Below are 24,250 nucleotides of genomic sequence, written 5' to 3' on the forward strand. Positions count from 1 at the left end.
GCATCTGAGGAAGGCTGATATTTCTGTCTCTCTCTCTCTCTCTCTCTCTCATTGTTCCATTAGTCATAGCTCAACACGTACCTTACTACACGACTGTCAGTTTTTTAGTAACCATTGTCAAATCTACTGGTGCAATTTTTATGCAACTGACTACAAACATGTATTTCTGCATACCTGATTGTGAACCTCAAATAATTTTAACTTCAGCAGTTCATGGAAAATACACAGTATAATAGAAATTCAAGCACCCTGCATAGTATAATCATAATGGAGTGTTTCTGTATAATAAACAAAATTTACTTCCCTTACAACTGAAAGACAGAAAAATGGACTGTAACATACCTTGACGGAGTATGCCAGTGACAGGGTTACAGCAAGTGGAAGCCCTTCAGGTACAGCAACAACCAACACGGTAACACCAATGATCAGATGTCGCACAAGTTCATTAGCATATGATGTCTTCCATGTTTCTTTTTCAAAAACAAATGTTTTAACACAGAACTGCACAACAAGTATTACCACTGTCAAAGCAGCAATACTAGAACCTGGAATTACGACAAAAATTAATGGCATCCTATTTCAATAAAACTGAGTTCACTACAAAACTGAAGTCATGTAATAAATATCCACAATTAAATGACAACTTTATTTCTGGTTACTGCCTATACAATTTTTAAAAAAATGGTGACTATCATCCATTTCCAAAAACGACTGCCACTGAACACAATGGAAACACCTATTAGCAGTTACCCATTTGCCACATATTACTATCTTTATAAGATCAAAAATAGTAGTATGATATCTTAAAAGTCTTATGGACAGCCATTCACAAAATTGAAACAGACGATCATCTCTACAGTTAAAGGATCCATTACTGATGTGATGAACCACGCTTACTATTTGTCAGAAGGTATCTGTTGAAAGGCCTATTACAGCCTACAAGACGTGACATAGTTACCCTATGCAGTAAATCCTGCATAACTTTAAATGCTAATCAAATCTCTAGGATCATCACAGGCATTATGACTGATGTCAATGACAGGCAATACCCTCCAAACCTAGTCCACAAACATCTCCTGTGTCAAATTCACACATGCCCTAATTCTTCAACTAGTGACATGAACCAGCTGCAAAGAAGCATTCAGTCCTTCCCACTCCCCAAATTAATCAATAATAATGGCTTGAACTGCCTTTCCCCATACTCTAAAGTGTGTGTCATCATTCTGAAATTCTTTCCACATCTCCCGAACTTTTACTGCCAACCATCCATTAATGAAGCATTATTATATCAAGCCTACAGCTAACCCGTTACTAAGTAGGTGAAATCCCTCAGAAAAAATAGGTGGGAGACATGCCCCATGCACTCATCCCACACATTCTATCCCATCACAGGCATATCCTATCCCATTGCACACTGTGTCACCTGTGTTAGCACTCATGTCACACCAGCTTGTTTCAGCTCATGTGAATGCCCACAGGTAGCTGGGCTGACACAGAGATCAGGCTTGTAGGTGAGGTCAAGTGGATGTGCATGCACGGAACATGTACAATAGGGCTGATTGGCACGTAGCCTTCCCTGCCTGCACCTGCCCGTGAATACAAGGAGCAGGCAAAGGAGTTTGGAACATTCCAGTTCCACTAGCAATCAGAGTGAGGAAAAAACAACTGTCTATAATTCCCTGTATGAGCCCTAATTTCTCTGATCTTATCCTTATGTAAAATGTATGTCGGCAGCAGTAGAAACCTTCTGCAGCGTGCCTGACATGCGAGTTCTCTAAATTTCATCCATAGTGTTCCTCGAAAACAAAGTATGCTTCCTGCCAGAAATTCCCATTTGAGTTCCCAAAGCATCTCTGTAACACTTACATGTTTAACTTTTAACAAAAATATTCCAATTTAGCATTTCAGCTGTAAGATTGTCCTGATTCATCACAATGTAATACCTACATGTAACAAACACCCCAAGTATCTAGCTGCCTGCCCCTGAACTGCTTTGACATATTCCTTTAATCTGACCTGGTGTGGATCCCAAACACAGCAGTAGTATTCAAGAACAGGTTGTACTAGTGTCTTTCATGCTGACCCCTTTACAGATGAACCAAATTTTACTAAAATTCTCTCAAGTCAAACATTCACCTCCCCTAACAATTCTCACATGCTCATTCCATTCATATTGCTTTGCAAATGTTACGCCACGATATCAGATGCCATAGCTACGTCAAGCAGGCCACTACGATGCTGTATTTGAATGTTACGGGTTTGCTTTTCCTACCCATCCACATTAACTTACATTATTCTAAATTTAGAGCTAGCTGCCATTCATTACATCAACTACAAATTCTGTCCAGGTCACCTTGTATCCTCATGGAATTCTTTTTAGATAAGCTAAATCATTATGCTTTGATTGAGGCAGTGCACAAATGGTTTAATTCATACTTAACTGGAAGAATGCAGAAAGTTGAAATAAGTGGTTCATGTAATTTTAAAATAACAGCTGAGTCCTGAAACTAGGGGGCTATCAAGTACGGGGTCCCACAGGGTTTGGTCTTAGGTCCTTTACTGTTGTTGATATACATTAATGACTTGCCATTCCACATTGATTAAGATGCAAAGTTAGTTCTTTTTGCTGATGATATAAGTATAGTAGTAACACCCAAAAACAAAGAACTAAGTGATGTAATTGTAAATGATGTTTTTCGCAAAATTATTAAGTGGTTCTCAGCAAACGGACTCTCTAAATTTTGATGAAACACAGTATATACAGTTCCGTACAGTAAATGGCACAACTCCAATAATAAATATAGACTTTGAACAGAAGTCTGTAGCTAAGGTAGAATTTTCAAAATTTTTAGGTGTGTCCATTGATAAGAGGTTAAACTGGAAGCAACACATTGATGGTCTGCTGAAACGTCCGAGTTCAGCTATGTATGCTATTAGGGTTATTGCAAATTTTGGTGATAAGTATCTCAGTAAATTAGCTTACTATGCCCACTTTCATTCACTGCCTTCATATGGCATCATATTCTGGGGTAATTCATCGTTGAGTAGAAAAGTATTCATTGCTCAAAAACGTGTAATCAGAATAACTGCCCACTCACGGTCATCCTGCAGACATCTATTTAAGGATCTAGGGATCCTCACAGTATATATATTCACTTACGAAATTTGTCAATAATCGAACCTAGGTCAAAAGTAATAGCAGTGTGCATAGCTATAATGACAGGAGAAATGATGATCTTCACTATGCAGGGTTAAATCTGACTTTGGCACAGAAAGGGGTAAATTATGCTGCCACAAAAGTCTTTGGTCACCTACCAAACAGCATCAAAGGCCTGACAGATAGTCAACTAACATTTAAAAATAAATTAAAAGAATTTCTGGATGACAACTCCTCCTACTCATTGGATGAATTTTTAGATATAAATTAAGGGGGGAAAAAACCAACAACTTAAACATTAGTGTCATGCAATATTTTGTGTAATATAATATCTTGTTATGATATCTTTTATTAACCTGACATTCCACATCATTACGAAGTGTCGTATTCATGATCTATGGAACAATTATTAATCTAATCTAATCAACTTCAACACCTTCACAGCATCATTAGCATGCAACTGCAGATTGCTGCCCATCCTGTCCGCCAAATCATTTATGTATCTACAAAGTAACAGCAGTCTTATCACACTTCCTGAGGCACTCCTGATGATACCCTAGTCTCTGCTGAACACTTGCTGTCAAGGACAATGTACTAGGTTCTGTTACTTAAAAAGTTTGAACCACTCCCACTTCTGGGGACGTATTTCACATGCTCATATTTTCATTAACAGTCTGCAGTGGGGCAGCACATCAAACGCTTTTTGGGTATCTCTAACTATGGAATTTGCCTGTTGCCCTTCATCAATAGTTTGCAGTATATTACGTGAGAGATGGACGAGCAGAGTTTCACAGGAGTGACACTTACTATAACTGCCGATTCATGGACATAAGCCTTTTGGTCTCTAGGAAATTTATGATATTCTAACCCAGAATATGTTCTAGAATTCTGCAGCTAACTGATGTTACGCATATTTATCTGTAATTTTGTGGGTCCTTTCTTTTATCTTTATTATATACAGCAGTCCTTCATACTTTTTTCCAGTCACTTGGGACTTAACATCGGATGACAGATTGATGATAAATGCAAGCTTAGCATGGGGACAATGCCATAGTGTACTCTTTATAAAACTGATTTTGGATTCCATCCAGACCTAGCAACTTATTTGCTTTCAAATCTTTTAGTTGTACTGTGTGCGATGGTGAAACTACAGTATGCTTGCACGATTCTCCTGTGTGAAATATTTCTTAAACACACAACTTCCACTTTCATTTTGCTATCTTCTAATGCCACAGCAAACTGGTCAACAAGCGACTGGCTGGAAGCCTTAGAATCACTTAGCGATTTTACAGAGCACCAAATTTTTCTTAGGTTCTTTGCCAGATTTTTGCTACGGTATGACGTTGGTGGCGGTACACTTTGCATGGAAAACTTTTCACGGACACACAAATCTCTACTAATCTTTGGTAATCATTTGTGATTCTCTATTGAACTGAGCCTGCAATTGCCTTTATTTCCTCAGCATTTTCTGAATTTTCTTGTTAAACCAAGCTGAGTCTTTTCTGTCCTTAATCCACTTACTGGGCACATCTGTCCAGAGCACGATTTAAACTTGGCCCACACTCCACAGTGTCCATCGTACTGGAATTAAATGATGTGAATTCTTTATCTAAGTAAGATGATGATAACTGCTTATCTGCTACTTCTAGCAGAAACTCCCTTTGGTCTCTATGACAAATTTATCAACACACTTAACCATTGTCATCATGGCGACATCGTTATCACTAATCCTTGTCTATACTGACACCAACAGTAAGGTCTTGCCCATTGTAGCTAGAGGGTTTAAAATATTTCTACAGAATGTGGGCTGTGAAACTGGCTGCTCAAGACAGTTTTAAGAAAACTATGTTCAAAAGTACTTTGCAAGGGCTGTCTGTCTGCAACCCCCGGAGTAAGTCCGTAGATTCACTATTTGATATCCTTGGTAGGTGTTGCCTTCATTTAGTATTGGATGATGTGGGTATTTATGTGCTACTGACCACAGATGTTCTTTAAGTAACTCTACAACTGTCACAGTGGAACCATGTGATAAGTAAAAGCATCCAAAAAGTAACCTTATTTCATGTAGACCAGTTATGTGTGTCTAAGTAACTTGACTGTAACGCATTTGACCTCAATAGAGACATTTTTTGTCAGTTGCAATAAACACACTCCATCCTATGGTGCCTAATCGGCCCGCCATGCCCGCCCGCCATGCCCGCCCGCCATGCCCGCCCGCCATGCCCGCCCGCCATGCCCGCCCGCCCGCCCGTGACTCAGTAAATATTTCAGTTTTCTACTTCAGCTTTCAGCTAGGTCTCGGTCCCAAGAATAATTTGTGCACATGAACTTTCACAGAATGCATTAAATGCGGGAACTTTGTTATGAATACTCTGACAATTTACTGATAAAATGTTGACAGTCAAATTGTCTTGACCCTGAACACACTGACTGCACTATCTGCATATCGACTAGCGAGTGTTCATCGCAGTACCTCAAACTAATGCCTAGCCTATTAAATGCCTATGTGCAATCCATAAGTAATCTGCTATCCAAGTAGCTGCTCTATTTGTGTAGTGCATCCACAGCCTATCAAGCTGAGCCCTAATGCAGTTTAGAAATCTGCAGCCAAGACCACCACAGGGTCAATGAAGCCTTTGGTTGAGACCCTCCACCTGACACCAAACCTAAGGACCCCAATCAACTGAGAACAATGACGAAAATTGGAGCACTGCCTTCATCTCTCACATCCAAGACCAGCAGGTTTTACTACCTCTTTAAGCTACCTGTATGTGGCACACATGCAACACGCGTCGTCTGTGCCAAAACGAGCCATAATTCGCAGATATCTGTGCCCTGCGTGCTCAATAGCCACAGGCAGAGCCTCCTCTATCCATCTCTTACTTGTGACAAAGGTCTCCAGACTAAATGTCACGACTGGCATGATTTACGTTTTCATGCATGGTCTGTTTAGCTCTTAAAGGGACTCCTTTGTCCCAGTTTAAGTTTCCTACTTGGTAGAAGACTCTGGGTCTTTGTGATAATCTCTTCAAAGCTTCTAGTCTGGCAGTTCTATCACTTGATATGACACTACAAAGATTACTGAAACCACTTCTCCTTCCAGAATCATCCTATAAGGCGAGTGTGCCATATTCACCTTTATTGCCACTTTATTGTTCTTACCGTCCGCTTTAATTCCTTAAAGTTCTTATTCCAACCACCTCTGAACCTCCATTTCCATTTCTCCCCAAATGGCAGTGTCATCAACAAAAGCAAATGCCTTGAGACCTTCATTTCCTACTTCCTTGATTTCTTTCCTGTTTGTATCGATATCCATAATGATTTTGCACTCATACACAGCAAGCAAATCATCACAGCTAGCGATATGTGCTCTAAAAACAGTCCCATGGCGCACAATTTAAACTTTTTCCTTTATAGAAACAGAAACAAAAGTGTTTGCTATATGTATCTATTAAGCTCTTCACTGACATAACTCAACATCTTTAACAGTTAGCAATTCAATAATTTGGAGGAAAGTTCTGAGAATTTATTTAGAATTGCATACTTAAGAAATAGATGAATTTTTAACGAAGACAAAGGAAATGGCATGACTTGAAATGTGTGAATTACTGTACTTGTACAGTTTAAGTATTATGTAGCAATGGCCCTTAGCATAATGCTCATTTTAGTTCCGTGACTTATCATTTATATAATCTCACACACATATTACTATTTTGTGTGTGTAAATGAGTACTGTAATGATGCATTTAATGAATCTGATGTCTGCACAATAATAAACATTTCTTAGACTGTTCAGGTCATCATTTGTAACATGCAACAAAAAATTCACATGTGAATCTAAGTAAAATAATTTTGAATATTAAAACATAAGATAAAAGAACTTATTAAGTGAACTATGAAATAGCCAAACCTGCATATCCTATTTGTATTGCAAGTTTTGTCAACTTGGCTTGAAGTACAGATTTCTCTTTCTTGTGAGATTCCGGTGGTGGGGCCTGTGCGTGATTTTCTGAAGGTGGAGGAACATCAGCACTGTGTTTGTTGGCTGTTCTGTCTGTAATTTGTGCAGCTGGGACACTCACATGGCTGTTTCCTGTAACAGGTGCTGCCTCAGGTTCTTCAGCAGCTCCTGTAAGCCAACAAATGTAATATTACATTTTTTATACTATAAAATTTCTTACATTGAAAGGCACAAAATTGATTATCAAGGTATTTCATTACGTTTATAGAAACATTTTAATTCTCAAGGGTGAACTGTGGTATTGCTTGTTGTCAGTAGGTTATCATTAAGTTAACATACTTAATGGAAGAGAGAGTGCCTTTCACGAGAAATTTTCTTTGAAGTAATTTTTTTTTTTTTTGTTTCTTGTTGAGTTTCACATCTGCACTATAATGGTAAATATGGTTCTAGCCCCAAAATTAACATATATTCCAAGTTAAGTCCCTGCTGATTATACGATAGCTACAGTTTTCTTCATAGTAACTGGGAAGTTCTGTGGTTTCTCTCCTCCTCCTCCTCCTCCTCCTCCTCCTCCCTCTCCCCCCCCCCCCCCCCCCCCCCACACACACACACACACACACACAAACGTTTCACTACAATTCGTCTTTCTCTAAGTCTCTAGCAGCTGCATGGAATTCACATACTAGATGTCTATAACACATGTTGAGCCTCCAGTGCCAGCATTCATATTGTTCTCCATAATTGATAAATGAACTATATCCTACTGACGGACTCAGCAGCTACAACTATTAAGAAAAAAGAGAGCACTAATTGGTTTATGTAAAACCAGGTGTCTTAACTACTTAGTTGAAGATTTCGAATGGTACTACTAAATCCTTCCTTATTGTTTTAGTTGAAATTATAATCCCACTCCCACAGACTACATTACTGTTGAAACTAAATTTAATGTCCTTTTGTATATGAAGTCTGTCACATGCCACCATTTCTACTCCTTGACCCACTGTAAAAGGGACTAAGAGAACTGGAAGTAACATTTTTGTCTTTCTTAAAACTCTGCCACAATTAGCCACAAGGAGTTGAAAGGGACCAGTGTATAATAGGAGTTTTCATCCAAAGAGATGGAACAGACAAAAGTGGTGCCCACTTTCATAGTCTTTAGGCCATCATTCCTATTTACATTCACTGTAGAGAGATTTTTATCACTGCTGAGGAGACAATGATAGAACTCTCACTGCCTTCAAGAGGTAATTTTTGATGCCCACATGAGATCAAATCCTTTCATAACTAACTTAATAGCACCGTGTCCCATGGAAAAATGCCAACAAAACCAACACGGCACTGTGTAGACCAACTGAAGAGTCTTATTTCCAAAGCACTTTCCCCCATTTTCTATTGGAAATTAAACAATACTATGGCTAAGTAAGTGCACTAGACACTAGATCGCGTGTTACTTACTGTTAAAAGTCTGAAGAACATACTGCTTGAAAAATAAATGGTAATTGTAACTATCTTTTCCTATCAAAATTCATGGATTGTTTCCATTTCACAACAAAGAAAGGGTGTGTCCACATGCTTGGGCTGAAAGTGTGAACTACTCTCAAATTTGGACACAACAGTTACCATTGGTTCAATGAAATCACAACATGGACAGAGTAAAAATTTATTCTAAGGCGTTATCTACAACTGTAGCAACGACTTTACTCTGAAGCAAGGCCCATTTAAAGCAGAATTCATTCCTTGATGTAAAATAGCTTTCGGGTGCCCTCCAGTCTCATCTTTGTAATATCCTGATATGTTATGCCCTCAGCTATCTCACTTCCATATTGTTTGTAATCAAACTACACTCTTTCAATGAGTTATTCAATAGCTTCCTATATTAACCACTTCATTATAAAGACTAAATTAATTGAAAGGATGTGATACTACTAACTATGTTATTTATTTGATGACAGCAGAACTTTTTTCACATCTTAAAATATTAGCAGTTTCTCAGGTAATTTAATCTCCCTGCCATTTCATTTCACTGTTAACTTTGAGATGTTGCTGCTATTTTGTCACTTTCTTGAGCCAGAGTTGTAGTCTTTCCATAAAGTAATTAGACTTTCACTACCTTTCCAATTTTTTAAAATAAATTTAATACTGGTTATGAAATCAATATTACTTGCACAGCTGGTGCTTTTGTCAGTATCTTCATAACAGTAAATTGACTTGTTAACTGCAAATCTTTCTGCCATTACTTTTATTTTCTGAAGAGCTGGCAAAACATTATATATGACATCACAATAGAAAGATTGAAGGTGAATCAACAGTTACTTGAAGAAGCGAACACATACAACTTCAAGTCATTCAGTCAAAGCAATGCCACAGAAACGTAATGAATCCAACATACCAAGATTGGCTGAAACATTTAAGTGTGTAATGCACATTCAGTGTCTAGAAACTAAGTAATACTGCACAAACATGACATGCATATACTCAGATCCAAAATGCTTGAAGTGCAGGATACTGATGCCAGCAGTAACTTATTTTCAACACTAATAAGCTATTATAAAACAGCATAATTGATTTGAAGTGCTGTGAGCCTATATCTATCTACTGTAGCAACTATCACTGACAGTGCTATGACTACCATCCACACTTCTGTTGTCATTTAGTATGAGACTGTACTTATTTCATGATAACTTATGGCGAGGAGGAGGAGGAAGAAGGAGGAGGAGGAGGAGGAGGAGGAGGAGGAGCAAGGAGAGGGCGAAGGAGGAGGAGGAGCAAGGAGAGGGCGAAGGAGGAGGAGGAGCAAGGAGAGGGAGGAGGAGGAGGAGGAGCAAGGAGAGGGAGGAGGAGGAGGAGCAAGGAGAGGGAGGAGGAGGAGGAGGAGGAGGAGCAAGGAGAGGGAGGAGGAGGAGGAGCAAGGAGAGGGAGGAGGAGGAGGAGGAGGAGGAGCAAGGAGAGGGAGGAGGAGGAGGAGGAGGAGGAGGAGGAGCAAGGAGAGGGCGAAGGAGGAGGAGGAGGAGGAGGAGGAGCAAGGAGAGGACGGAGGAGGAGGAACAAGGAGAGGACGAAGGAGGAGGAGGAGCAAGGAGAGGGCGAAGGAGGAGGAGGAGCAAGGAGAGGGAGGAGGAGGAGGAGGAGCAAGGAGAGGGAGGAGGAGGAGGAGCAAGGAGAGGGAGGAGGAGGAGGAGCAAGGAGAGGGAGGAGGAGGAGGAGGAGGAGGAGCAAGGAGAGGACGGAGGAGGAGGAACAAGGAGAGGACGAAGGAGGAGGAGGAGGAGGAGGAGGAGGAACAAGGAGAGGACGAAGGAGGAGGAGGAGGAGGAGGAGGAGGAGGAGGAGGAGGAGGAGGAGGAGGAGGAGGAGGAGCAAGGAGAGGACGAAGGAGGAGGAGGAGGAGGAGGAGGAGCAAGGAGAGGACGAAGGAGGAGGAGGAGGAGGAGCAAGGAGAGGACGAAGGAGGAGGAGGAGGAGGAGGAGGAGGAGGAGGAGGAGGAGGAGGAGGAGCAGCAAGGAGAGGACGAAGGAGGAGGAGGAGGAGGAGGAAGAGGAGCAAGGAGAGGACGAAGGAGGAGGAGGAGGAGGAGGAGGAGGAGCAGCAAGGAGAGGACGAAGGAGGAGGAGGAGGAGGAGGAAGAGGAGCAAGGAGAGGACGAAGGAGGAGGAGGAGGAGGAGGAGGAGGAGCAGCAAGGAGAGGACGAAGGAGGAGGAGGAGGAGGAGGAAGAGGAGCAAGGAGAGGACGAAGGAGGAGGAGGAGGAGGAGGAGGAGGAGGAGGAGGAGGAGCAAGGAGAGGACGGAGGAGGAGGAGGAGGAGGAGGAGGAGGAGCAAGGAGAGGACGGAGGAGGAGGAGGAGGAGGAGGAGGAGGAGCAAGGAAAGGACGGAGGAGGAGGAGGAGGAGCAAGGAGAGGACGAAGGAGGAGGAGGAGGAGGAGCAAGGAGAGGACGAAGGAGGAGGAGGAGGAGGAGGAGGAGGAGGAGGAGGAGGAGGAGGAGGAGGAGCAAGGAGAGGACGAAGGAGGAGGAGGAGGAGGAGCAAGGAGAGGACGAAGGAGGAGGAGGAGGAGGAGGAGGAGGAGGAGGAGGAGGAGGAGGAGGAGGAGGAGGAGGAGGAGGAGCAAGGAGAGGACGAAGGAGGAGGAGGAGGAGGAGCAAGGAGAGGACGAAGGAGGAGGAGGAGGAGGAGCAAGGAGAGGACGAAGGAGGAGGAGGAGGAGGAGGAGGAGGAGGAGCAAGGAGAGGACGAAGGAGGAGGAGGAGGAGGAGGAGGAGGAGGAGGAGGAGCAAGGAGAGGACGAAGGAGGAGGAGGAGAGGACGAAGGAGGAGGAGGAGGAGGAGGAGGAGGAGGAGGAGGAGGAGGAGCAAGGAGAGGACGGAGGAGGAGGAGGAGGAGGAGGAGGAGGAGCAAGGAGAGGACGGAGGAGGAGGAGGAGGAGGAGGAGGAGGAGCAAGGAGAGGACAAAGGAGGAGGAGGAGGAGGAGCAAGGAGAGGACAAAGGAGGAGGAGGAGGAGGAGGAGCAAGGAGAGGACGAAGGAGGAGGAGGAGGAGGAGGAGCAAGGAGAGGACGAAGGAGGAGGAGGAGGAGGAGCAAGGAGAGGACGAAGGAGGAGGAGGAGGAGGAGGAGCAAGGAGAGGACGAAGGAGGAGGAGGAGGAGGAGGAGCAAGGAGAGGACGAAGGAGGAGGAGGAGGAGGAGGAGCAAGGAGAGGACGAAGGAGGAGGAGGAGGAGGAGGAGCAAGGAGAGGACGAAGGAGGAGGAGGAGGAGGAGCAAGGAGAGGACGAAGGAGGAGGAGGAGGAGGAGGAGCAAGGAGAGGACGAAGGAGGAGGAGGAGGAGGAGCAAGGAGAGGACGAAGGAGGAGGAGGAGGAGGAGCAAGGAGAGGACGAAGGAGGAGGAGGAGGAGGAGCAAGGAGAGGACGAAGGAGGAGGAGGAGGAGGAGCAAGGAGAGGACGAAGGAGGAGGAGGAGGAGGAGCAAGGAGAGGACGAAGGAGGAGGAGGAGGAGGAGCAAGGAGAGGACGAAGGAGGAGGAGGAGGAGGAGCAAGGAGAGGACGAAGGAGGAGGAGGAGGAGGAGCAAGGAGAGGACGAAGGAGGAGGAGGAGGAGGAGCAAGGAGAGGACGAAGGAGGAGGAGGAGGAGGAGCAAGGAGAGGACGAAGGAGGAGGAGGAGGAGGAGCAAGGAGAGGACGAAGGAGGAGGAGGAGGAGGAGCAAGGAGAGGACGAAGGAGGAGGAGGAGGAGGAGCAAGGAGAGGACGAGGAGGAGGAGCAAGGAGAGGACGAGGAGGAGGAGCAAGGAGAGGACGAGGAGGAGCAGCAAGGAGAGGACGAGGAGGAGCAGCAAGGAGAGGACGAGGAGGAGGAGCAAGGATAGGACGAGGAGGAGCAGCAAGGAGAGGACGAGGAGGAGGAGCAAGGATAGGACGAGGAGGAGCAAGGATAGGACGAGGAGGAGCAAGGAGAGGACGAGGAGGAGCAAGGAGAGGACGAGGAGGAGCAAGGAGAGGACGAGGAGGAGCAAGGAGAGGACGAGGAGGAGCAAGGAGAGGACGAGGAGGAGCAAGGAGAGGACGAGGAGGAGCAAGGAGAGGACGAGGAGTATACAGTGGGGCAGAGGATATGTATGGTGCAGTTATTTTCTTTTCAAAGGATGTACCCCCTTCATTGAGTAAGTCATATGAATGGGACCGCTCTCTCATCCGAGTGCAGAGTCGGAACACTTGCACTACCTCACTCAGTACTGTATTTTCAGTTACATCTAGGTGTTGAAAGGCAAATATCAGGTTAAAATTCGTCAGTAGAATGCCAAGGAAATGCATTTCATCAAGAAACTACGTCACATACAATCTTGTCACCTACACTCTTGGAGATTGTTCTCCTAATATGTGACCCTCTGTAACATGAATTATGAAGAAAGAGGGCAGACACAGGAAGAGTAGATACGCTCCTTGTCACAGGTTTAGTTGTCAATCCAAATGTGGCGTCAAAAAGCTTCGCACACTTAAGGCATGTCCACACAATGCCTCTATCCTCATGCGCTATGACCAACGGACGGCAATGAAAGCGCATGCACAAAAATTAGTGGGAAGAACATACAAACACATGCTGGAAACTAGTGACATATGTATAAGTTCGTGATACTTATTTCACTTTTCAAGACAAAGAATTTCAGTGACCAGTCCTTAAGCTGAGAAATACATGAGGGGCATTCTTTGTCATTCTGTAAAGACTGACTTTCAATACATTATTTGTATTTGTGTTTGTATTTTATAAAGTAAATTGTTGTTTCCAGAACTTCAGGCAACAGAAAATAAACACAGATTACCATCCTCGTAGTTGAAAAATTCGGTAATGCCATGGACCCTGGAAAGGGGGTTATGCTTTCCAATTTAGTATTCTTTTTTTGCAAGATGAATAGCCTTTATTCCTGGTACTTCACTGAGGAGCACCACCATGCTATCTTTTCTTTTGTTCAGATACCAGCCTTCTGAATCTTTGGCCTATTCACTCACCATAACATGAATATTTGTCTACGGTTTCAATATGCACTTTGATAAATTTGTAGGCCACTGCTTTTTTTGCTTTCAAACTTCAAAATGTACCTTATTCTTTACATTCTACATCTACATGTACATCTACATCTACATGACTACTCTGCAATTCACATTTAAGTGCTTGGCAGAGGGTTCATCGAACCACAATCATACTATCTCTCTACTATTCCACTCCCGAACAGCGAGCGGGAAAAACGAACACCTAAACCTTTCTGTTCGAGCTCTGATTTCTCTTATTTTATTTTGATGATCATTCCTACCTATGTACGTTGGGCTCAACAAAATATTTTCGCATTCGGAAGAGAAAGTTGGTGACTGAAATTTCGTAAAAAGGTCTCGCCGCGACGAAAAACGTCTATGCTGTAATGACTTCCATCCCAACTCGTGTATCATATCTGCCACACTCTCTCCCCTATAACGCGATAATACAAAACGAGCTGCCCTTCTTTGCACCCTCTCGATGTCCTCCGTCAATCCCACCTGGTAAGGATCCCACACCGCGCAGCAATATTCTAACAGAGGACGAACGAGTGTAGTGTAAGCTGTCTCTTTAGTGGACTTGTTGCATCTTCTAAGTGTCCTGCCAATGAAACGCAACCTTTGGCTCGCCTTCCCGACAATATTATCTATGTGGTCCTTCCAACTGAAGTTGTTTGTAATTTTAACACCCAGGTACTTAGTTGAATTGACAGCCTTGAGAATTGTACTATTTATCGAGTAATCGAATTCCAACGGATTTCTTTTGGAACTCATGTGGATCATCTCACACTTTTCGTTATTTAGCGTCAACTGCCACCTGACACACCATACAGCAATCTTTTCTAAATCGCTTTGCAGCTGATACTGGTCTTCGGATGACCTTACTAGACGGTAAATTACAGCATCATCTGCGAACAACCTAAGAGAACTGCTCAGATTGTCACCCAGGTCATTTATATAGATCAGGAACAGTAGAGGTCCCAGGACGCTTCCCTGGGGAACACCTGATATCACTTCAGTTTTGCTCGATGATTTGCCGTCTATTACTACGAACTGCGACCTTCCTGACAGGAAATCACGAATCCAGTCGCACAACTGAGACGATACCCCATAGCTCCGCAGCTTGATTAGAAGTCGCTTGTGAGGAACGGTGTCAAAAGCTTTCCGGAAATCTAGAAATACGGAATCAACTTGAGATCCCCTGTCGATAGCGGCCATTACTTCGTGCGAATAAAGAGCTAGCTGCGTTGCACAAGAGCGATGTTTTCTGAAGCCATGCTGATTACGTGTCAATAGATCGTTCGATATGTTAAGAGACTTCTTATCTAATACTTGATTGCTATGAAATGAGTTTTTATTCAAGTAACCTTAATAGTGCCATTCCCTAAGACTTCTCTTTCCCTATAATCATCTATACATTTCAACATGCATTCTCTGCAGTCACCAGGCATTAACGTACAGGTATCATTTTGAAGCATAACCTAACACACTACACAATGAAAGACATGAGCCCCAGCGGCCTGTCTGCTAAACAGCATAAGGGAGTCCCACTGATACCAGGAAGCAACACATGGCCTCCATTTCAAGAAAATTACACATTCTCAAATGATCAAGCACAGTTGCGCTATTGAAAATTTAAGTGCATGTGCAAAGTTGAACAGAAAAAATGGCATTGTGTGGACGCACCTTTAGATGTCTAAGATCAGACATTCCAATACTTGTCAACAAACATCGTTTCTGGATAGATGGGAACATAATCATCACTCTCAAATAATTAGACCAATTGTGACTTTCACAGAAGCTTACTGATAGTCTTTCTTCTAACAACACTTCAGTAAACAGAATAGAAAACTGAGGAGGAGGTCGAAATGATGCTCTTACATTACTATAGCATCTGACATACAACATATCGGTACGTGCGGATGCAAATGAGCACTTCTCAACTTGGAGGATGGAATTGTCCTATGAACAGGGATTATGGTGTGCCCTTTCTCCACGAGTTCATATTTCACCTGTGGTAAATGAATGATTTTTGGTATTTTGTTTAACTTAGTTCAAATATGTTACAACGTGTGACAGTCATCCCTGGGCCTTCATCGGAGCTACCTACAATGACTGCCTTATCACAATCCTGACGCATTGAGAGAGTCAGTTTACAAGTAATGGTTTCTTACATCTTTTAGCTACTCTGCCTGTTGAATACAAAAACTTACTACTTCAGTACTGATGAGATTTTCTCTCTGCAGCAGAGTGTGCACTGATATGAAACCTCCTGGCAAATTAAAACTGTGTGGTGGATTGAGACTCTGCCCACACTTCACTGCAGAGCGAAAATCTCACAATGGAAACATCTCCCAGGCTGTGGCTAAGCCATGTGTCCACATTATCCTTTCTTCCAGGAGTGCTAGTTCTGCAAGGTTTGCAGGAGAGCTTTTGTGAAGTTTGGAATGTAGGAGATGAGGTACTGGCAGAAGTAAAGCTGTGAGGACAGGGCGTGAGTCATGCTTGGGTAGCTCAGATGGTAGAGCACTTGCCCGCAAAAAGCAAAGGTCCTAAGTGTGAGTCTCAGTCCGGCACACAGTTTTAATCTGCCAGGAAGTTTTACTTCAGTATTGTCCTCACTCAGCAGCTATTTGAAGTGTTCTTTACTCCTGCACTCTTCTTTTGCACTTTAAAAGAAATATTTTAGTGTAAATTAAGTCCAAGTGGGTCAGAAGTGCTACGTAAATATTTTGATTTGTTTCTCCACTCATCTCAGAAGTCAGCCATGAGGACTAATAACCTGAATGCTGCAAGTTTAACTGTGTTTTGAAACCTTGTAATTACATCCATAACTTTCACAGACACAGTTTGCTAATTAACTAATCTTCATTCTCATCAACTACATTTAATGTATTAAAAAGAAACATGCCTCACTGGTTTAAACATACTACTCTGTAACATTAAGTAATAGGTCAGATACTTTTGAAATCCTATCAGTACTTCAGTAAACACATATATTTAATTCCTCAGAAAATTGTTACGTATGTAACTTGCTTTTATGACAGTTGAATGATAGGTATGTGAACAATCAGTTTAATTTCCAAACACCATCATCAGTGCACTGACATTACATGCAATGCATCATAGTTTTTATCCATATAATATATTCTTTTCTTGCCTCATTGGCGATGAAACTCATTGTTATTGTCAGTCTTTTGAACAAGAAGTTAAAATATGCTGGATTATACAAGGAAACTTAATCGGGACACCAAAACTGGAAACATCCAGCAAACTGAGCTGCAGAATTACATGAACATGGTTTTAGAAAACCTTGATGCATATCAGTACTTCAGATGGCAAATGCACTTTCACTCTCACTAGAAAACTGATAGTTGTTAAGTTCAATCCAAGGACTATTTTGATGCAGCTATACATCCAAGTCTATCCTGTGCAAGTCTCTTCACCTCTACATGACGAATGCAGTCTCCATCCATTTGAATCTGCTTACTGCTATCAACACTTGGTATCCTGTTTCAAATTTTACCTCCCACCCCTCCCCCCATCCACATACGCACATCCCTGAATTACCTAACTGGCAATTTCTTGAAACCTCAAGGAATGTCCTATCCAGTTATGCTGTCTTTCAATAAAGTTGTGTAAATTTCATTTCATCAGTTTGAATCTGTACCACCTCGTCAGTTACATCATTCACCCCCCTTATCTTCCACATTCGCACCTAACACTACATTTTGAAAGCTTTTATTCTCTACTTGTCTCTAACACTGATTATCCGTGTTTCACTTCAGACACCTGGTAGCTGAACTATTTGTTTATGCACTTCAACATATCTTCAAAATCAGTATTCTATTGGCAGTAAAACATTAATTATAAAAGGAACTACTTTAATAAGGCAATGGGTTGCCAAATATTATAAATCTACTGCTGAAATCAACAGCGAGAATGAGTAAGCCAGTAAACAATAAAAATTGCTGTCTGATCAAAACTGACTATTATCCTGTCACAAATTTTACATTGTGTTCCGAACGTAACTAGGCATCATAAATTTGAACCAGACAAAAAATTCTGAAAATACCACACCTACATCTGTTCATTCTGATGCTGGATTTGAATTAGACTGTTAGTACCACAAAAATGCTTTCTAACGGACAAAGAAACTGTTCCTCTGCTTTATAGCAAAAACAATGAATTAAAAAATCCAATATTTTGGTAGTCCCCTTTTGGGTCAATGTGTTTTATCCAGCTTTTCCTCCAAGTAGATTCCAACCATGAAATTCAATTCTGGAAGGTCTTTAACATTCCCTTCCATTGGTGTCATAACCTCTTCACCTCTTCAACACAGAGAAAGATTTGCAGTCATAGATTACTTTGCATCTGGGAGTAGTAGATAGTCTCAGGGTGGCACATGACTATAATAGGGGGGGGGGGGGGGGGGGTGGTAATAAATCTTATGTAACATCCTTCAGTTTTCTCACTGTTTATGCACATTTTAGGGCCAGTCTATCATCCTGTATAAAGATTACTGCCTTCTTTTGAATTCTAAGCATTCATTTGTTTTGTTCAGTTAGACATGAATACTTTAATATTAATTTGTCAGTTACTGATTTAATCACTGGAAGATGATCAATCCCTTTCGCATAATTGAAAATACTGTCCATAATAGGCTTTGCTTTATTTGGCACTGTTCACGTGTCCATCCACCACTTCAATTTTATTTCTGGTGGGAGGCGATTGAGTCTTATCTTATCCTAAGTAACAAATTTATACTTTACATAAATTGGATTCTTTTCCATTAAGTCTGAACAAGGTTTACAATTTTTATTCGCAATTGTGTTTGTCGGCATTTAAAAAAGGTTAAAAGTTTCGCACAACGTTTCTCATAATTATTTAGCATTACGTGCACCATACCACCTCTTGAAACATTTACTGTGTCAGCTATTTCATGCAATTTTCACCTCCAGTCACCGAGTGCTATGTTGTGCACTACCACAAAGTTTTCACCTCTTGCAGTTTTGTGATTTGTGTGATGTGGATTAACTTCAGGGGAAATACACAACAATTGATTTCAGACATCCATTTATTAACAGCTGAAAACTGAGCAGCACACTCCTTATCAATCTTTATGATCTCTGGAAAAGATTTCACTGCCATACTTCACAAAACCAAGAATCTCATGATATTTTTGTTTCAGTTAAAAGAAACATATGAAATAATACTACTATAAGAAAGCACAGTTGAAACTCAATTTCTGGTCAAGAGGGGAAAAGGAGGGAAGAGGAACTTTGGTGCGACTACAGTGCATTCATAGGGCACCTGGTTCCAACAGCATGCCAGAAACGGGTTCAGATTAGACTCTTATCCTTTTCTGCTTTGTCTTCATAGAGACTTCTTTTAATTATTTTTAGATATTTTCCATTTACACGGGTTCTTAGTACTCTCCTGTAAGTGCTACATACTGCTGCATTTGTCCAAATCACTTAATGGTGAATTAATGGAAGTTTTTGGAAAATCCTTTGATGCACACACCATTATATAGATCCTTTTATTTCTGCAGACTCAAATTTATTAACACACATGGTTTCTTTTCCTACAGTTAATTAGAAGAAATTGTACTTCTCATGTTACAGGGTGAATTATTAAGTACCTGGATCTCAGGCTCTGAAGGCAGATACTTTGTGATTATTTTTGCTGGAAAGTGAGCTGCTGGGTTGCCATGATGGAATAAGATCCCATTCAAATCTTATCTGGGATCTCTCTCAGTGTGTGTGTTCTGTGTAGCAGTGAACTCCAGAATATTCAGCTGAAGTTACTGTTTTGCTTTGTCTCACAATAGTAATGATGTGCCCACTATTCTTCTGCCTGGAACTCACTTGTTTTGCTTTCACTGACAAATTAGTAAACTTATGCTCCATCACTAAACTATGCTTTTGAGGGCATGAAATCAATTTTTTCCTAATTTCTTACGACAGGATTCTATAATTTTTTTACTCGAGAGCTGGATGGTGGAGTACATAATTACTCAAAAACTTTAACTCTAGGATTTCATGCTTGTTCTTACAACCCACAGCTGATCAAATATGAATAATGAACTTAATTTTTTGTTAGATGCAACAAGGATCCATTTTCTTCAGTAATTTCCATTACTGGCAGTCTAGACTATCTACAAAATAGTTGTTCTCATGTCTAAAGTTACCACCACAAGTAATAACTTCTTTAGAAATACGATACCCAATAGTTGCAGCAAACACACTGTACATTGACTTAAATCAGGTGCACAAGAATGACAAGAAACCAGAATTATTCTGACCTCCACACAGCTAAGTAAGAGTGCTTTATTACCTGCCAAGAGCAGCAGTTGGATGGGTGGACAAACAGCTGATGCTAGTGCAGCCAGCCTTTAGCACACATGACTGTACGGCCTTGGCCTCACACTCACAGGCAGGGTTGACCAAGCCATTTGCTCATGCACAGAAAATGTGTAATATGTCTCGCTGGCAGATAGGTTGTACTAGCTGTGCCTGCCCACGGGCGAGTTGATAGGCACTCATCAGGGCCTGTGCCCCATGGGGGCAGAGATCAAACTGCCTACTCTACACTTTACCAAATTCAGAAATAAAAATGAATACACACACACACACACACACACACACACACACACACACACACACACACAGGCATTTGTTATGGGATTCACTATGTTGTCTTCAATAATTATAATACGGAACTTTGGAACCTAGTTTTTCAACAGAGTTTGTGATTTTTGTCAGATGGGTAGAGACCGAATACATTCCTTATGAAAAATGAAGAAACACGAAGTGGAAATGGTGGGAAATGCTGCAAACACTTTGCAAACTGGTAAATTGTTAAGTGATTACACCTATGAAATAAAAGTCAACATGTACTCTGCCCATGTGTCCTGATGCAATTATCCTCTGCACAACTGTAAAGTTGGTTCCGAGTTAGATGTAGTAATGATGGATGAGATGACCACGAGTCATTATTGTATGCATTGTCTAGAGCAGAATAACAACACAAAAGAATGGTTCATATCACTTAGAAGAAATGGTGGCACAGATGGTTCTAAAAGTACTTAAGACATTTGCCCAATAATAAATAAAGGAATAACTAGAAATTTTTTTACAACACAGTTAGCTATCCTATTTAGGTTTACACAGACAGTTTCAATATGACACTGAATGAAGGCAGCCAGGTATTTTGAAAATGTTGAAGTTCGAAGTAATGCTTGTGCCTGAACATCAAATTTATACAAGGTTTCCCCATCTGTAAAAGAGGTGCAGGAAGGAAGAGAGAAAGCCGTCTATATTAGTCACCAGGTAACACTCCATCGCAAATGGACAGAAATGTGTGTGTCGAATCATAGTGGAAGAGGTGGTTACCAACAGAATTAGCCAGTGATATCAATGATTTAGTTTCTTTAAGTGGACTGTGTACCAACCCCAGCTACCCATGCTATATGCGCTGTAAATCTAAAATTCAACTTCGAGTTAGAAAAGTGCAAAATAAGTAAAACTACTACTGTTTCAAGTGGAAAAGCATGCAAGAAGCTAAGCCTGATTAAGATGCCTCGGAAAGACTAAAATAAGTAGCAAAAAATCCTCAATACGGATTTTCTAGTTTACTAGAAGATAGCAATTGTGTTGACAAGACTTATCAGTTCTGTTTTCAACAGTTCATGTAGCCTGAAAACAAGCTGAGTCATTAACTGTAGAACCTGACTAGTTTCTATTGCAACACAGAAAATAATTTTACCACCTGACTTCTCAAGGTTTACAACTAGCAATGGAATCTTTAACTGAATTTATAATACATTATGTGGGTATCATTTATTTCTTTCGAGCTTAAATTAATGTTTAAAGCACAGCAAGACATGATTTATTAGATGTTATTTGCAATATTAATGCAGTTTGCCAGTAGTTATACTTATGTATGTTGTAAGTTTACAGGCCTCATACTATGTTAAAAATTTATTTTGGTATTTATGAAGAAATTTTTAAGAAATAAATGAGAAGTTTTTTCACCTGTCAAGCTCTTCTTCTTCCGCTGTTTCTTAGCTTCTGAAGAGGGAATCATGCAAAAGGAAATTCATTAGTATTAAAAACACAAAATAAAATCCAAATATCCAGTTACAAAAGGCTCCATACTGGATGGGAATAGTGTGAACTTTGTGCTTTGTTATCAGCTTCGAACTGTGACATAGGAAGACAAGAAACTATAAATAAAAAAATTCTGTTCTAGGGCTGAAGACCTTTTTTCACATTGCACGTATGAAATGTCAATTTCTAATAATAGTGCTGATTTAAAAATTTATCACAGATCAATCATTTTACATCCAGTATGGACATTTTTCTAAATTTCCAAATAGAAAGTAACTATCTAGAAAATAAAAGTGCTGCTAACAAGACATTTTTAAATGCCCTTCTCAAAACTATTTTTGAAAGACTGTCTGAAAATCTCTTCTGGAATGTCTGTATTGGGGTACTTAGGAGCTGTCTTGTAAGCTTCTCTCACACAAACACCACACAATTTATCAAATTTTACAGTAATTCAATTTACTTGTGTACACACTTAAGACACTAGAAACATGGCATGAAACGCACCCTACACAAATGTTTTAAAAACAAAACAGGTGTTAACATTTAACCATGCTTCTAAACTCCCACATTAAAAAAAGGCATTACATGCATTATCACAGCAAAAACAACACTGACAATAATTACAACTATAATAGTCACACCATCACACCTTTCTTCTTCTTCTTTATTTCTGCCTCCTGTTGGTCAACAGCAGCCCCCAGAAGGGTGAAAATTATACCAGCTTGGGAGTTTACACCAACTGCAGTTACCAACATCTTGCCACTGCCTTCCATTACATGAGTTCCTGGAAAGAATGGAACATTGTTATCTTTGAGGCACCGACTCATACTTACCAACAGGAGTACAGAACAGCATAAGTTGCACATGAAGCTCTTTATACCATACATAAAACACTACTTATATTCTTCAAATGCAAACAGATACAGTAGCCAATCAATGAGTAATTATAAATTACTATGTGTGTTCAACGTAGATTCTATTCTGAACCTGATGATACGACATAATATGAAGTAGACATTTTTGAAACAGCAGACAAAGTGAAGGGGGGCGGGGGGGGGGGGGGGGGGGGGGAGATGTGGCTCATCATAATGATTTTTGTATGTAGTGTTATGTTCATCTGCACCCATCCCAGGTGCACACAGTGATGCATATACCACTGATACCACTGACTCCCGAAAAAATGGTTAGTCATGGTTGTTCCATAGAGAATGAAGTTTTCAACAGCTGAGTCTACCCAGAAATTTACTCCTTCAGCTATTGTATGGCCTTGATGGTTTTTCATTGTGGATTTTAGCAGAGCCGAGTGAATTAAATATTTTCCCTACAGTCCATCACTGCTTCCACAGTCAAATAATGCTGATCATCTTGGGACAAAAGTTGTTACACGTTCTTACTTAACAATAAAAAATTGTTGCATTTGTCGATGCAGTCTACCAGTGTCTTTATTTTAATATGATTTCACTTTATCATGAAAATAACCATCAATGACTGCCTGCAAATTTGTGTAAGTCTAAGTGCTGAATATTACTGAATGAAAACAACTGAACAGTTATATCACAAAAACTGAGTGGTATTTGGATAGGGAGAAAGGGAGCTTAAAGTTTAATTGCCTCTAGCTATGAGTTAATTAAAAACTGAGCTGAACTTCGGACTGGGAAATTTAGAGGAAGGAAACTGAGAATGCTCTCTTCAAAGGAACTGTCCTGGTATTTGTATTTAAACCTTCCCTATACTCTATAAGCCCCCTTCGAGTGTGGTGGAGGGTACTTCTGGTAACACTATCATTTCTCAAATTTCCTGTTGCATTCTCATGCAACACATGGGAAGAATGACTATAGATGAGGCATTGATCAATTTAGAGGAATTACAAGAAACCTAAATTGGTATGACTTTATGGAGATTTGAACTATGCTCTTCCTGAATGCGTTCCATGCCTTAACCAGCATGGCACATTGCTTCATGCAGTGTTTGGGAGGGGAGTAATGGAAAAATGAGAAAAATACTTAAACATGGAAAAATTTCTGTGTAACATTTTAACACTAATGACTTCCATGTCTGTGTGTAATATGGGTCACATGTCTTTGTAAAAGTGGCAATGGAATGGATGACTTTTGGGCAAACTCAAATAAAAGACAATGCAGGAGTTGTTCTTTCTCTTCCTCGTCGAGTTAGCTGGTAGTGAAATACAACCTGATTTACAAGAAATTCCTGTCAAAACTGCAATGAGCCAATTAATCATGACATTAAGTCTGACAAAGGATTGCCCCCACTCTCGAGTGAAAAGACTCGACAGTACAGACCAGGAGTGGTTGCTGAATGTTAACACTATTCTTAACCAACTCCTTTCTAAATGGACTCACTGGAGGGAACTGCATCAGATGCAAATCTAGAACAGAATTGTACACAAGATATCTTCATTCTTATTCAGAAAGTTGTCGAACGACAACACGTGAACGTCAACATTGATGGACTGTCGGGGATTGGGGAT

At 41.1% G+C, this 24,250-nt stretch overlaps 1 protein-coding gene across 6 annotated transcripts in view; it reads right to left on the reverse strand.

Moving 5' to 3' along the window:
* LOC126299619 (plasma membrane calcium-transporting ATPase 3) overlaps positions 1 to 24,250 on the reverse strand; it is a 1,680,486-nt gene that overhangs the window by 58,050 nt on the left and 1,598,186 nt on the right. For 3 of the 6 annotated variants that reach the window (XM_049991657.1, XM_049991658.1, XM_049991661.1), the window contains 4 exons: positions 22,412 to 22,546; positions 21,688 to 21,723; positions 7,068 to 7,286; positions 343 to 545 (listed from right to left, as the gene is read on the reverse strand). In XM_049991657.1, coding sequence (XP_049847614.1) covers positions 343 to 545; positions 7,068 to 7,286; positions 21,688 to 21,723; positions 22,412 to 22,546 — 593 coding nt within the window. The remainder of the gene's footprint in view (positions 1 to 342; positions 546 to 7,067; positions 7,287 to 21,687; positions 21,724 to 22,411; positions 22,547 to 24,250) is intronic. The other 3 variants (XM_049991660.1, XM_049991662.1, XM_049991659.1) reach the window with 1 other exon arrangement.

The sequence above is a fragment of the Schistocerca gregaria genome, chromosome X (assembly GCF_023897955.1).
Source record: "Schistocerca gregaria isolate iqSchGreg1 chromosome X, iqSchGreg1.2, whole genome shotgun sequence".
Classification (NCBI taxonomy): Eukaryota; Metazoa; Arthropoda; class Insecta; order Orthoptera; family Acrididae; genus Schistocerca; species Schistocerca gregaria.